General features: G+C 38.6%; 1 protein-coding gene across 1 annotated transcript in view; it reads left to right on the top strand.

Moving 5' to 3' along the window:
- The window catches only part of znf276 (zinc finger protein 276), a 32,271-nt gene that overhangs the window by 12,138 nt on the left and 5,971 nt on the right, over positions 1-14,162 (top strand). The window contains exons 2-6 of the mRNA XM_073868336.1: positions 5,590-5,860; positions 8,623-8,669; positions 10,288-10,596; positions 11,413-11,494; positions 13,666-13,755. Coding sequence (XP_073724437.1) covers positions 5,590-5,860; positions 8,623-8,669; positions 10,288-10,596; positions 11,413-11,494; positions 13,666-13,755 — 799 coding nt within the window. The remainder of the gene's footprint in view (positions 1-5,589; positions 5,861-8,622; positions 8,670-10,287; positions 10,597-11,412; positions 11,495-13,665; positions 13,756-14,162) is intronic.

Here is a 14,162-nt window from a genome sequence, read left to right as displayed (position 1 = left end):
AACTGTAGCCTCTGTGTTTGACCCTCTAGGCTTCCTAGCCCCCTTTCTACTGCAGGGAAAGAAAGTACTACAAGAGATGTGCCAAAAGGGCATTGAATGGGATGAACCACTTCCCGGAGAGTTAAGACCCCAATGGGAAAGCTGGTTAAATGATCTAAAGAACCTGGAAAAGCTTCAGATCCCAAGATGTTTCATTCCCAAAAATCTGGGAAGAGTGCAGAGAACTGAACTCCATCACTTTTCGGATGCGAGTAGCCATGGCTACGGTCAGTGCACCTATATACGATTGCTCAGTGAAGACAAAGTCCACTGCTCTTTAGTCATAGGTAAAGCAAGGGTTGCACCCACAAAAATTGTTACCATACCTAGACTTGAGTTAACAGCTGCAGTGGTCTCCTCAGCAGTCAGTAGTATGTTAAGAGAAGAGCTAGAGCTCAAAATTGACCAAGAATATTTTTGGACTGACTCTAAAGTAGTCTTGGGTTACATCAATAACGATGCTCGAAGGTTCCACGTCTTCGTTGCCAATCGAGTCCAAAGAATCAGAGAAGCAACAGATCCTGCACAGTGGCATTACATTGATACAGACCAAAATCCAGCGGATCAAGCATCCAGAGGCCTCAGTGTTTCAGAGTTGATTAGTTCAGACTGGCTTACTGGACCAAAGTTCTTGTGGAGAAGAGAGATTGTCATGCCCAAGTCAACCCCAGAGCTCATGGTGGGAGATCCTGAAATCAAAACAACACAGGTTCTGCAAACCAAAGTAGTGCAAGAGGACAATTTCTTGGAGAGATTTAATCGCTTCTCAAAATGGCATACAGCATTAAATGTGGTTGCTTGGATCCAGCTCCTAGCAAAAAGAGACAAAATACGAAAGCCCATAAATGTTGAAGACTTGAGAAAAGCCAGCATTGTGCTTATAAAATTAGCACAAAGAGATGCCTTCAAAAAGGAAATGGAAATACTGAGCCATGACAAACTGCCAAATAACCATCCATTGTTCCAGCTTGATCCAGTGCTACAAGATGGTGTCCTTAGGGTGGGAGGGCGACTGAAGAAAGCTAACTTACCTCTGGACTTGAAGCATCCAGCCATCCTACCTAAGGCAGGCGTGGTCACAAATTGAATCCTGGGTTACTGCCATGAAAAAACTCAGCATCAAGGCAGAGGGCAAACCCTCAATGAACTGAGAGCTAATGGTTACTGGATCATTGGTGGCAGCAAAGTCGTAGCCAGCTACATAAAACAATGTGTTACATGCAGGAGAGCTCGCAGACCAACAGAAACACAAAGGATGGCGGATCTACCTATTAATCGTACTGAACCATCACCACCCTTTTCATACTGTGGAATCGATTGTTTTGGGCCCTTTCACACCAAACAAGGTCGCAAAGAGCAAAAGAGGTATGGTCTCATATTCACCTGTCTTTCATCCAGAGCAGTTCACATTGAAATGTTGGACGACTTGACGACGGATGCCTTTATAAATGCCCTACGGTGTTTCATAGCTATTCGTGGAGCTGTGAGAGAAATCAGGTCTGATCAAGGCTCAAATTTTGTTGGGGCAAAAAATGAACTGTCAAGAGCACTAAGGGAAGTGGATAAAGACAGACTGACTGCTTACCTAGCCCAAAAACAATGTGACTTCAAAATGAATGTGCCCGATGCCAGTCATATGGGAGGTATTTGGGAAAGGCAGATCAGGACCGTTAGGAGTGTTCTAAGCTGGGCCTTATCGCAGAGTGCTGGCAGATTAGATGATGCTTCTTTAAGAACATTCTTCTACGAAGCCATGTCAATTATCAACAGCCGCCCACTGACCGTCAACACACTTAATGATCCAAAAAGCCTAGAGCCCCTTACCCCAAACCATTTACTTACCATGAAAGCTTCTGTTCCGCTGCCTCCACCAGGAAAATTTGTAGCAGAAGATATGTATGCAAAGAAAAGATGGCGCAGGGTACAATATCTTACAGAGCAGTTCTGGTGTAGATGGAGGAGAGAATATCTCGCAAACATCACCCTCAGACAACGCTGGCATTTTCCAAAACGGAATGTGAGGATTGGAGATATTGTTATTCTCAAAGAGGAAGAGATTCCACGCAATGAATGGAGGCTTGGAAGAGTGATTGATGCTTGTAAAGATGAAGATGGGTTGGTGCGAAAGGTCACAATACAAATAGGAGATAGAAAGTTAGGTAAAGAGGGTAAAAGACACAATAACCTTACCATTCTGCAACGTCCTATCCATAAGTTAGTTGTACTCATAGAAAACAACTAAAGTGTGTTCCATTAGAAATAATTCCACACTCACACATAAACAATAGAGTTTTGGAAACCTTAAATGGATGTAAGGGTTTTATAAATAATTGTTTCTGGTATGTTGTTCTGGAATTACTAGATTTATTCAAACATGTGCATTACGTTTTTCATAAATCAAAGTAATTGGTGGGAGTGTAAATGTCTGTAAGACAGTTTAAATGTTTTTTGTTAATAATTCAAGTTCACTTCAATTAATGAAAATTTAAACAGAAGGTTAAAAATGTAACAAGTAATGTTCAGAAAATGTGTATGTGCATGTTCCTTTAAAACTACGTGATGTACACGTGACGCTAGTGTTCTAGCGCGGGACTATGGAATTATGGGACAGAGCGTAGCAACGACATGGACACGTTAACATGCTGACATGTTCGGCTTCCACAAATAACTACGATTTATCTGCATGTGGTTCAAAAGGCGCACACGTTTTCACGGTGTTTGAAGAGAGAGCGAGTGAGAGAGTGTGAAAATAAATTCAAACGACATCAGTACGATGCGTGGGCATTATTTTATTGAACCAGTGCAGCTACAGATAGTATGAACTCATTCAAATCTTTAATCTTTCTAAATAAATTATAAACGTAACGTGATGAAAACGCTATAAGAAACACATAGAGGAATCAGACTTCGACAGAACACCAGATACACAATCGTCTATCGGCACAACCCTAGCAAAGATGACAACAGGGCAAGCACAAAGGTAAAGCTAATCTTGCATTTAGCGATGACACTGGTAGTGACGATTCTCTCAGACCAATCAGTGATCTACAGTGTTCAGGGCCGTTTGAAGGAATTTGGGTGCCCCAAGCAAAATGGACACGGAGGCCCCCCACATGCACGTAAAGCCTTCAGCATAGCCATACAGTTTAAGTTTACCCAAACTTTATATAAATAAAAATGGTTTACAATGGCAGTAAAACTGACTATTATCAGCTTAAATAGAATTTAGTTGGACTTGATAGCAGAGGACAGCAGAGATCACGTGGTTGGCTGGCTGCTGTCAGCGACTACTGAGAGGGGCCCTCTTTAGGGGGATCCCGATAACAGTGTCATTGCACTTTACTCCATTGACTATCAAAGGGGCGCTCACACAGTTTGTCATTGCATTTATTCTCAACCAGTCGTTGTCTTGGGGCCCCAGGCCAGATCGAGGCTCCAAGCAATTGCTTGGTTTGCTTGCCTTGTTGCGACAGGCCTGACAGTGTTTTCACTTCACGTTTTAGTATCAGCTCAGCTCGCTTGGAACCTCAACTGCAAAAGCCCTCAAAAGTGAGCTGACCCAACACTACCCTGGGGTTAATATGTGATGGAAAGCGTCATTAAGGTTAATGGCGCATTCACACGGGGCGTAAGCGTTGATGCTTCCCATTCACTTTTATTGGGTGACGTCAAGCGTTGGCAAACTGAATTGTGGATTCGTCAGCGCCACGTCACTGCTGTTGCTCATGGCAGAAGTTGAACATTTCTTAACTTTTCAAGCGTCAACGCGTGCATTAGCCAATCAGATGCCTTATGCAAATAACCTAGGCAGAGCCAGCCAATTACGTTTATGGAAGACCGGAGCATGTGCACTGTGATTGGCTGTTGGCCACGCTTCAGACAAGCCTTCCGTTAAGCGTTAAGGCTTTCGCCGAATGTGAATGTGCCGTAACTCTGGCTGCAATTTAGAGGGCTTTGTCTCTGGTCCTGAATGCAGCATTGCAGGCATATAAGAGAGTCGTTACATCTATTCATACAGGACTTCTGGTTAGGACTGGGAGATTATAATATTTTGTTTTTCAACAATCACACATGGAGATGTTTTATGTGTAATCCTTATAACTTGTAAATCTAAAAGAAATACAAAATCAAGACTTTACTATGACCCCTTTGAAATTCTACTTCTTGTGTTTTGAACTTGGACATTTGATATAAAATACTTTTGGAAATTTGCTGTTATGCTGTACTGTTTATTTCATGGTACTTTTAATTCTTGTACTTGAAAACATTCAGCAGTCTGCGATCAATAATGAGCACAGTAAATGTCTCTCATAGCACACTACACTCATTCTTCTCTCATAATAAAATCATTTGCAGACAAGTCAGTATTTCATATGAACATTTATTTATTTTTTAAGTAGTTTTTTTAAACTTTGTATGATAATACTACTGTGGCCGAGAAGTGCAGGACAAAACAACAAATTAAAAACACAACAACAAATCCAGTGACAAAATAACAAGTAAAAAAAAACAACAACAACAAATCCAGTGATAAAACAAAACAACTGACTTGTCGTTGTGTTTTCTAATTTGTTATTTTGTTTTCTGACTTGTTATTTTGTCACTGGGTTTGTCATTATGTTTTTTGACTTGGCATTTTGTTATAAAATTTGCATTTGTGGTTTTAATTTGATGTTTTGATTGGACTTCTCAGCCACTGTATAATACTGTTAAAGCTCACTGTTAACACACGCTGTTTCTGCATTTCTGATGTTAATCTGAGTAGTATTACATCCTTTATATCTCTGAAGAGCCTTTAGTTTAATCAGGTTTATAAAAGAAAGATTAGCTTTACCGAATCTTTCCGATAACGTATGGAAAAATGAAGAAGGAGGAGTTACTACCACGGGAGGAGCGAGTAAGGGTCATGCAACACTATACAACACTGTTTTAACTTATGATTCACTACATGTTCGTGTCATTTATATAATCTGCACTCGCCTATTTCCAACATAACACAGAAGTCTTACTTAACGCATGCAACTCATGACCCCGTTGGGAAAATCCAGCGCATCAAACACACACGCAAAACTCCGCTGCTACCCCAGATAATAAACTATATCCATTGTTTCCAAAAGACTGGCTTTCTTCTCCTTACATCCAAAAACACACTTCTTCTTTTCGTTTTCTGGGAGAAGTGCCCATAAAAAGAAGTGATACGTATAGAAACCCTTGAAACGTCAGCTGAAAAAACTTTCTGAAACTTGTACGAACCCTGGCGAAGTGCATTCGGCACAGAAATACTCTGTAACACGTCCAACTGCTTTTTTGACACTTTGCCTACGTTTAGCATGAGAGAAAAACTCTATAACTGTGTTAATCAGTCAAAATGCTTGAAATATCATTGAACCACCCCTTTAAAACTCTTTATGGTGATAGTATTTAACTTTTATGGCCATGCTTTATATTGTTGACTCTTGCATGATACCGTTATTTCTGATTTTATGTTGTTTTGAGTACATAAAACATGTAATTATTATGAATATTATTAAAGCCTTTACTTATTCACAGGCAGGGTGAGCAGTGAGTTTTGTCGGCTGTGTCATGGGAAGTTTTCCACGCGGAGATTGCGACAGGCATTTGCACAACTGCAGGGAGACTCCTGTAGCGTTTATCCTCTGTTCTGCACAGACTTCCAGCAGCTCTTAGGAATTCCCATGATCAGAGATCCCAGTTTGTCCCAGTTTATCTGTAACAACTGCCATGCTCAGTTCTACAAGTGCCACAGTATCCTTCTGGACTTCAGGAACAGAGTCAATTTGACGCCCTTCTCCAAAGACAAGTAAGAAGGGCACCACATTAACACAACTTCTACATGTCTAGCTTACATTTTATCCCAAACCACAAAATAAATTAGAAAATCTTAAAAAATTTAAGTCCACACTTTGGCTGTCTTGTTTACCTAAGTCTCGAACAAACAAGCCATCAGGCCGCATATGAGTGTTTTTTTTTAGTACAATTTTTACATTTTGTATAAGCAAATGTTTAAAGGGGTCATATTATGAGATTTTTTTAAGATGTAAAATAAGTCTTTGGTGTCCCCAGAGTGCTAATGCGAAGTTTTAGTTCAAAATACCCCACAGATAATTTATTATAACATGTTAAAACTGCCACTTTGTAGGCATGAGCAAAAGTGTGCCGTTTTTGGGTGTGTCATTTAAAATGCAAATGAGCTGATGAAATGCAAACACTAATCAAAATGATGGTGGTTTGTTGTAATTGGAACTCAATTGTGCTGTCTCTCTCTCTCTCTCTCTCTCTCTCTCTCTCTCTTTCTCTCTCTCTCTCTCTCTCTCTCTCTCTCTCTCTCTCTCTCTCTCTCTCTCTCTCTCTCTCTCTCTGCACTAAATGGCAGTGCTGTGGTTGGATAGTGCAGATTAAAGGGGCGCTATTATTATAATTCGCCTTGCTACTTACCTCACAAAACAGGCGAATTCTGAACATTTTTTACATGCTTGCAAAGAATGGTTTACCCAAACAAAGTTACTGGTTTGATTTTTTTTTTTTAATTTTCTAGGTTGATAGAACCCAATTATAGCACTTAAACATGGAAAAAGTCACACTATGACCCCTTTAAAGGGGACATTCCACAAGACGTTTTTAAGATATTCAATAAAACTTTGATGTCCCCAGAGTACATATGTGCAGTTTTAGCTCAAAATACCATATAGGTAATTTATTGTGGCATGTTAAAATAGGCACTTTATGGGTCTGAGCAAAAATTCACCGTTTTGTGTGTATCCCTTTAAATCCAAATGAGCTGCTCAGGTGGGCGGAGTCTCAAGCGCTCGTGCTGTAGAAAAGGCATTGCATTCTCTCACGAAAAAAGTTAGTAAGAGATGTTCAGCATTATATATTTGAGCAAGTTTAAAAAGTCAATCATCTGTTTTATGCATACTAAATACATGTTTATCAGCAGATGGGGAACATTGTGGAATAAAAATAAAGACTTTTAGGTCTCATGCTGCCAGTGTTTGAAACACTTCCACAAACACTCAGAAGTTTACTTTTTAACCAAACCACATGAGCACATTTAAATGATCTGTAATAAAACAACACGTTTAATGCTTAAACTTTAGAGACACAAACAATAAGCATAAACATGTCATTTGATCTATGATAGTGGATATGCGTTGTTCTCTCACTCTGTCTCGTGCAGTGCATTAATCCTCGTGTTCATTCATATAAACTTTAGAGAAACATATTAAACAACATACTTGTATTGATGAAAGTGAACCGTCGGGTTGCTCTCTCTCTTTCTCTCGTTTGTTTGCTCACTCGCTCTCTCTCTCACTCACTCTCTCTCTCTCTCTCTCTCTCTCTCTCTCTCTCTCTCTCTCTCTCTCTCTCTCTCTCTCTCTTGCACTAAGGTAACGTTAATCCTTTAGAACGTTAATTCAACCTTTAGAAAGACCATTTAAACTACAAGTTATAAGATTGTACTGTTTGTGTTTGAGGGAATACAAACGTGTCGTGCTGTCAGTCATTCTTTCTCTCTGTCTCTCTCACTCGTGAGGCAGCGTCATGGCGGTATCATTATAGTAAGATCCCCTTACTACGTCATGGGGGGAGCAAAATCCGAATGACCTATATATTCACATGCTTGCAGAGAGAGCCTTACCAAAACAAAGTTACAGGGTTGCTATTTTTCATGTTTTCTGGGTTGGTAGAAGCACTGGGGACCCGATTATAGCACTTAAACATGGAAAAAGTCTGATTTTCATGGAATGTCCCCTTTAAATAGGTGTTATCTTTACTAATCGATTGTACATGTAAATATTATAAATGTATATTCTCGTCTAAACTAATCTTAAAACTACATTTTGCGACTCAGAGACAGTTATATTAAGAAACTGCTATTACATCTATTGAGTTCTGACATTGAAAACAAATAGCTGAAAGGGTAACCTGTCATTCTGAGCTTCAAGTACATGGCACGTAAATTTCTTGTAAGGTGGTATTAAAAAGGTCTTAAAAAGTAGACACCCTGTGAAAGGTAAAAAAGGTTAGTCTGGAGCCCTGGATTTTCTTTTACCCCAGTTTTAAGAAAAGTATGATATGCATAGAATTTTGTGCTAGTCCCTGCTGTCGGGATTGTAATAATGACAAGATTTTGCAGTCTTTGTGAGACCTTTTGCACATTAATCTTCATTTTCAACAATATTCAGCACAGTTATGTCAATAATATATAATATTCAACATTGTCCAGCCCTATAAAAAGTTAGATTAAACTTTACTCGTACTTTATACTCTACAGTATATACAGCTTTGTTTACGGTTTGTATATCCACAGTTCTAAGTGGATTAGTGTAAGTGTAAGTGGATTAAAGTGGGTTGAAGTGGATTTAATGCATGTCCTAGTCACTTCAATGCTGACTTATGATACACGAATGACAAGTAGTAACAAAATAAAAATGTATCTGTTGTTTTCATTGTAAAACAAAAAACAGTCATGTATTATACAGGTTTGTGAGATTTACTCAAATATTATATGTGAGCAAATTTATTGTTTTTAACATTTTCTTATCACAATGTCACCTTTAGGAACAATACTACACACTCATCATCAAAGGAAGACATCTGTTTATTTCGTAAGTACATGCTGGTTAATGATAGGGGTGCACCAATATATCGGCCGATAATGCTTGCTATGCTTCTCAATGAATTACGGTGAAATACCACTACATCCAAAAGCCAGGGGGCGCTCTCATGCAGAAACTCAATATGCGCTGCAGACGAAGAACCATACACACGCAGCTATGACACGCAGCTCCAGGAAATGGCTTAAGGATATATTTATATTGCTGTTCTCTGGGGCTGGGGAAATTTTTGTTTTATTTTTCGATGAATCGTTTTTTTACGTGGTCGATTAAACATCGATTCTCAAAGGCCACAAATTGATTTTTTTAATGATCCTGATCCTGTTTGATCAAGGAATGTTTTAACTTGTTTCAGCATAGAGACAGAGCGCAGTTATGCAAATTTGAAAACCACGCCCACCGGGGGGGAACGCAATCCAACCGTCTCCATTGACTTTGTATTGCGAGAAGCCGCCTCCTTGTCATTTCTGGCTTATAACAAAAAAACGAATAATGCTTAAAAGCTGCTGTGTGACAATATGTACAGCTAACAAGCCAAAGAACCCAGAAATAAGTTTTTATAAGCTGTCGAGCCGTAAAACCCAGTCTTTAAGGAGAATAAAGTGGATCGCCGACTACGTTTCCCCCTAGTGGATGCAGTTCTACTAATAGAAGTACTATGAAAAGTTGCCTGTTTCCATTTTTGTGTCTTTAAACGCTCGTTTTTTGGGGTCGACAGCTTATAAAAACTTATTTACAGATTAAACTTAAAAACAGAATAATACCTAAAAGCTGCTGTGTGACAAGGTGTACATCTAACAAGTCAAAAAAAAAACAAATACGTTTTTATAAGCTGTCGACTTCTAAAAACGAGCGTTTAAAGACACAGAAATGGAAACAGGCAACTTTTCATAGTACTCCTATTAGTAGAACTGCGTCCACTAGGGGGAAACATAGTCGGCGATCCACTTTATTCTCCTTAAAGACTGGGTTTTACGGCTCGACAGCTTATAAAAACTTATTTCTGGGTTCTTTGGCTTGTTAGCTGTACATAGTGTCACACAGCAGCTTTTAGGCATTATTCAGTTTTTTGTTATAAGCTAGAAATGACAAGGAGGCGGCCTCTCGCAATACAAAGTCAATGGAGACGGTTGGATTGCTCCCCCCCCCGGTGGGCGTGGTTTTCAGGTTATGACGCGCTGCGCTCTGTCTCTATACATTTTTCATCTTGCATCAAAATTGTATTGTATTTGACATAATTGTATGCATTTGAAAATTAGAGATGGGTTCTGTTTTAATGTACCCAAGACAAGTGTACCTAAAATAAAAAAGTGTAATATACAGGTTGGTGGCTCTTAATTTCTTTTTATTAATTACATTTTTTTTCAAATGCATGTTTTAAACGACTCAAACTAACAGTGATTTCAGATCGATAAGTACTAACTGATCAAAAGCTGTAGTACATGAAATAGCTGTGAATAATATCGTCTGTGTGATTAAGAATAGTTATCGGCCACGTATTATTTGCGTATATCGGCATTTATCGGTGCACCTCTAGTTAATGATAATAATCATGGTTTATAGGTATTCCTGTAAGTGTTCTTGTCTTATACTTTTTGTCATTTGATAGCATCACACATTACGTCGGACAGCAGATGTTTGCACAGTTTGGTGTCGTGGGCTCATAGTCATGCTGAGAGCTGCCGTTCCTGCCCTGACCTGCAGGAGGTGCTGGAGGGACAGTGTCGAGGGACACTGAAGGCACTGTGGGGATGTGTGGATGGGCACACTTATATGATGAACACCGGTGCTGGTCAGCCTGAAAGTAGCCAAGCCGAACCAAACAATGAAAACCACCATTCAGGATCCAGCCTTGATGGCAACCAGACGACGAGATCCAGTAATGGTGCTTCACCTCAGATTCACAGCACAAAAGATGAGGAGTGGAAGTTCATCTCAAACTCTTTTTACTGAGGTAAATTAGCCATTGAAAGTTAATACATGGATATTAGAATAAAAGTGAAATCACCAAAACCTACTCAAAAGCTAAAACTGAAGCAAAACATGATAACGAATAATTAATCTGTGAAACATGGTCACATGTACACTTAGGTTTGGTTGCTCAGTCCTGCTTTCAGTTTATCACATGATGTGTGTTTTCCCTTAAATTCAGTAGAGGATACAAAAATAATTGTACTATTGCTGGTGGTTATTCTTGTTTCCCAAGTAACAACTAACAAATTAGTAACAGTCCTTTTAGTAAATGATGAAAGATAGATGACTTGAACTCCACTGCTTTACTCTCATTTGTAGTTGCCTCTGAAAGTTGCATAAAATTAATCTATTCTTAACTTTGTCGTCCACTTTCTGATGGTTCCATTGAAATAAACGAGATTGCGCAGCTTTGCCTTTGCTAGTCGCTGACTGACTGAACCGTACCAGAGTATGATTGTCCCCGCTCCCTGCACTCACTGTACACTTTATCATCTGTACCCAAGTACGCTTATGTCATTAAAAGATGTGATTGTTTTAAAGAAAACTAAGTTAAATTTAAAGCGTGTTTAAATAAATAAATGAATACATTTTGGTAGTTGTTGCTTAACAGTGTAAATAAGTTGGGAAAGGAATTCGAGGCCACCCTGAGGTTTTGTCTCTTTTACGCTGGTAGATGAAACCGAGTGCTTGGTTATAGTGCACCCTTACTGTATGTCATAATGTAGCATGTGATGTGATTGTGTTGTTCATCTGTTAGATGTGCAGAACTGTGAGACCTTGAGTGATCCAGTAACAGCATCTGTGATGGAAAAACATCATGCAGACATTGAGCTTTCAGACAGGTAACATTATCTTTATAAGTATAAAGAGAGTGGATTAATGTTAGTTTTCATTAGATTTATCTTGTCTGTATGGAATATTCTTACCATCTGATGAAGATCCTGTTGCTTTGGTCATCATGTCTTCTAATGTCTGAGATTAAAGTCATCTACAGTGCACATCACTACTGTTGACAGCCTTGGCAATTGAAAAATGCGGTGGAAAAATGTCTCTATTGATTAACGTTTTGATTAAAATATTGTTTCTTTAAGATATTATTCTGTCTCTCTGAGATATCAAACAACTGCAAACATAACACAAAATCTTTTTTTTAAATATACAAATTATTAAGCTGTAGATAAAAGCAAGTTTTTCTTACCATTGTTGTTTAAAATCAGCCAATAATTAGGACATATTATATCCTAGCAATCAAAAGGGCCAGAAAAATGCATCAGAAATTGTGGTGTGTAATTATTTTAAGTTGGGTGAAAAAAAAATTATGCTCTGCACTTGTAGGATTTCACAACATAATACTATGAAACAAGGAGTAAAAAGCAAAACTATTTGTATCCATAGATATGTATAAAGGCTAGATATCTGGCCCGCGCTGCTGGCCAATTGAGTGGAACGTCCGCATTGGCCGATTTTTAAACGGTTTGGTTTGTTATAAACGTCAAAGATTTACCTATGACACTGCATACTTTTACTTAAAAAAAATTCATGAAACATGTTAAAGCATCCTATAAACGTTTGTAAGAAACCAAACCGTTTGAAAATTGGTAGAAAATTGAGCAAGTTATGGTCATTTAAAAGTACACGCACTATTAAAACTAAATGCTACGAGTGAGCGAGCAGCCTGTGTTAAGGTGGCCGCCAGGTGTTGACGTTAGAGACTCTGCCATAAAACATCTAGCCTTTATACATATCCATGTTTGTATCTAGCAGTATCGATGTATACGTTTTTTTTTTATGGAAAAAATGTGTTGAGTTTGGAATTGATTTTTTTTTACAAAACATTAAAAGAGTAAATAGTTGAGACATTTTTCACAGCCTTTTACAAACTAACGGGGCATTCATACGTTAACGCTTCCCATTCACTTTCAATGGGTGACATCATGCGTTGCCGAACTGAATTGTGGATCCTTCGGTGTTGCGTCACTGCCGTTGCTTGCGGCAGAAGTTGAACATTTCTCAACTTTTCAAGCAGCAACGCGTGCGTCAGCCAGTCAGATCACATTATGAAAATAACCTAGACAAAGCCAGCAAATTAATTTAAAGGAAGAACGGAGCATGTTTAGCGGCCACTGAGAATGGCTGTTGGCCACGCTTCAGACAAGCCTTCCGTTAAGCGTTAACCTTTTCGCACTGTGTGAATGTACAGTAAGGGTGCAAATATTAGTTGAGTACACTGTATTAGATGGGGATGCTAAAATCGATTTTTTTGATTCTCTATTCATCTTGCAATTATTATAACGATTAATGACCCAATCGTCAATTAGTTTGACAACTAATCAGTACGTTTTAAACAATTATTCAGTTTTTCATTAACTTATTCACTAATAAATAAAAAAATCACTTCAGCTTTTGAAATAGTTGTTTTGACGACTTTGAGCAGGTAGTTCTCTTATGTTTTGGATTTCTGTCCAACCCAATTTCTGTATATTTTGCATTTTGAAGTAGACGCTATCTGGCGAAGCTCACGCTATTTAATGTGCACTTCCGGTTTACGATACTTTCGAGTTGTCCTAGACGCGACTCGACGCATTGCGACGCTGAGCTGTGCGGCCGGTGTGCGATCCCCTTCAGACTATAGTACCTAAAAGTGTTACTATAATAACACTATTTATTATCACTATCCTGACTCCTAAGCTTTATTCTAAGAAAAATAAATCATCACATTACTGTATTTACATGTTATAATAAGGGTCCATGAATCATAATTAACTTAGGGGTGTAACGTTTTTTTGTGTGAAGAATTCTTTATGTAGAACATTTTTTACAGAAACAGTTACAGTCATTAAAGAGCTTACGTATTAGCTTTAAGAATCAGTATCAGGCATTGGCACCTGCCAATCATGACGACAAGATATCGGTACCCAGTATAGGCTGTAAAAATCCTGTTTGGAGCATCCCTATTTTTCATAGTTACTGAACTAATTGCGGAGGTTGAATTGATGATGTTTGTTTGTTTCAGGAACTGCTTGAGTGAGGATGATGAGTGTGAGGAGGACAGGAGGAAGAATGGCTCATCTGAGGAGAGCTCTGATCTGAGCCTTGATAAATGGTAATAGCTGTGATTAATGTATAGATGCAGCTGCATCACTGTACATCAAAGCAAAATGTATGTCATGTGAGGCACAGAAAAGACATGATTATTATAGAGGCAGTAATATTTCATCTTTTAACCCCCAGGGGTCAACTTCATTGCCGGCGATTACACTTCGTTTTATTCTTATCAGTGCAAAAGGGACTCAAAATACTCTAATTTTGGACATAAAGATATACAGTTATACCTGATTCAAAACTTTAAAGTTTTTTTTGTATCCACTCATAATATAAACAATAGTTGTTAGATTAGCACAAGATGCATGTTCTGCTCTTTCTCTTAGTGAAGTCCTTTCTAAAAAGTGTAGCAAAGTGAACTGTGACTTAGCAGATACCTGTCAGACAAACAAAAGATAAATGTCTACA

The sequence above is a fragment of the Misgurnus anguillicaudatus genome, chromosome 6 (genome assembly GCF_027580225.2).
Source record: "Misgurnus anguillicaudatus chromosome 6, ASM2758022v2, whole genome shotgun sequence".
NCBI lineage: Eukaryota > Metazoa > Chordata > Actinopteri > Cypriniformes > Cobitidae > Misgurnus > Misgurnus anguillicaudatus.
The sequence above is the reverse complement of the archived record's forward strand: the minus strand, read 5'-3'. Positions and strand labels throughout refer to the sequence as shown.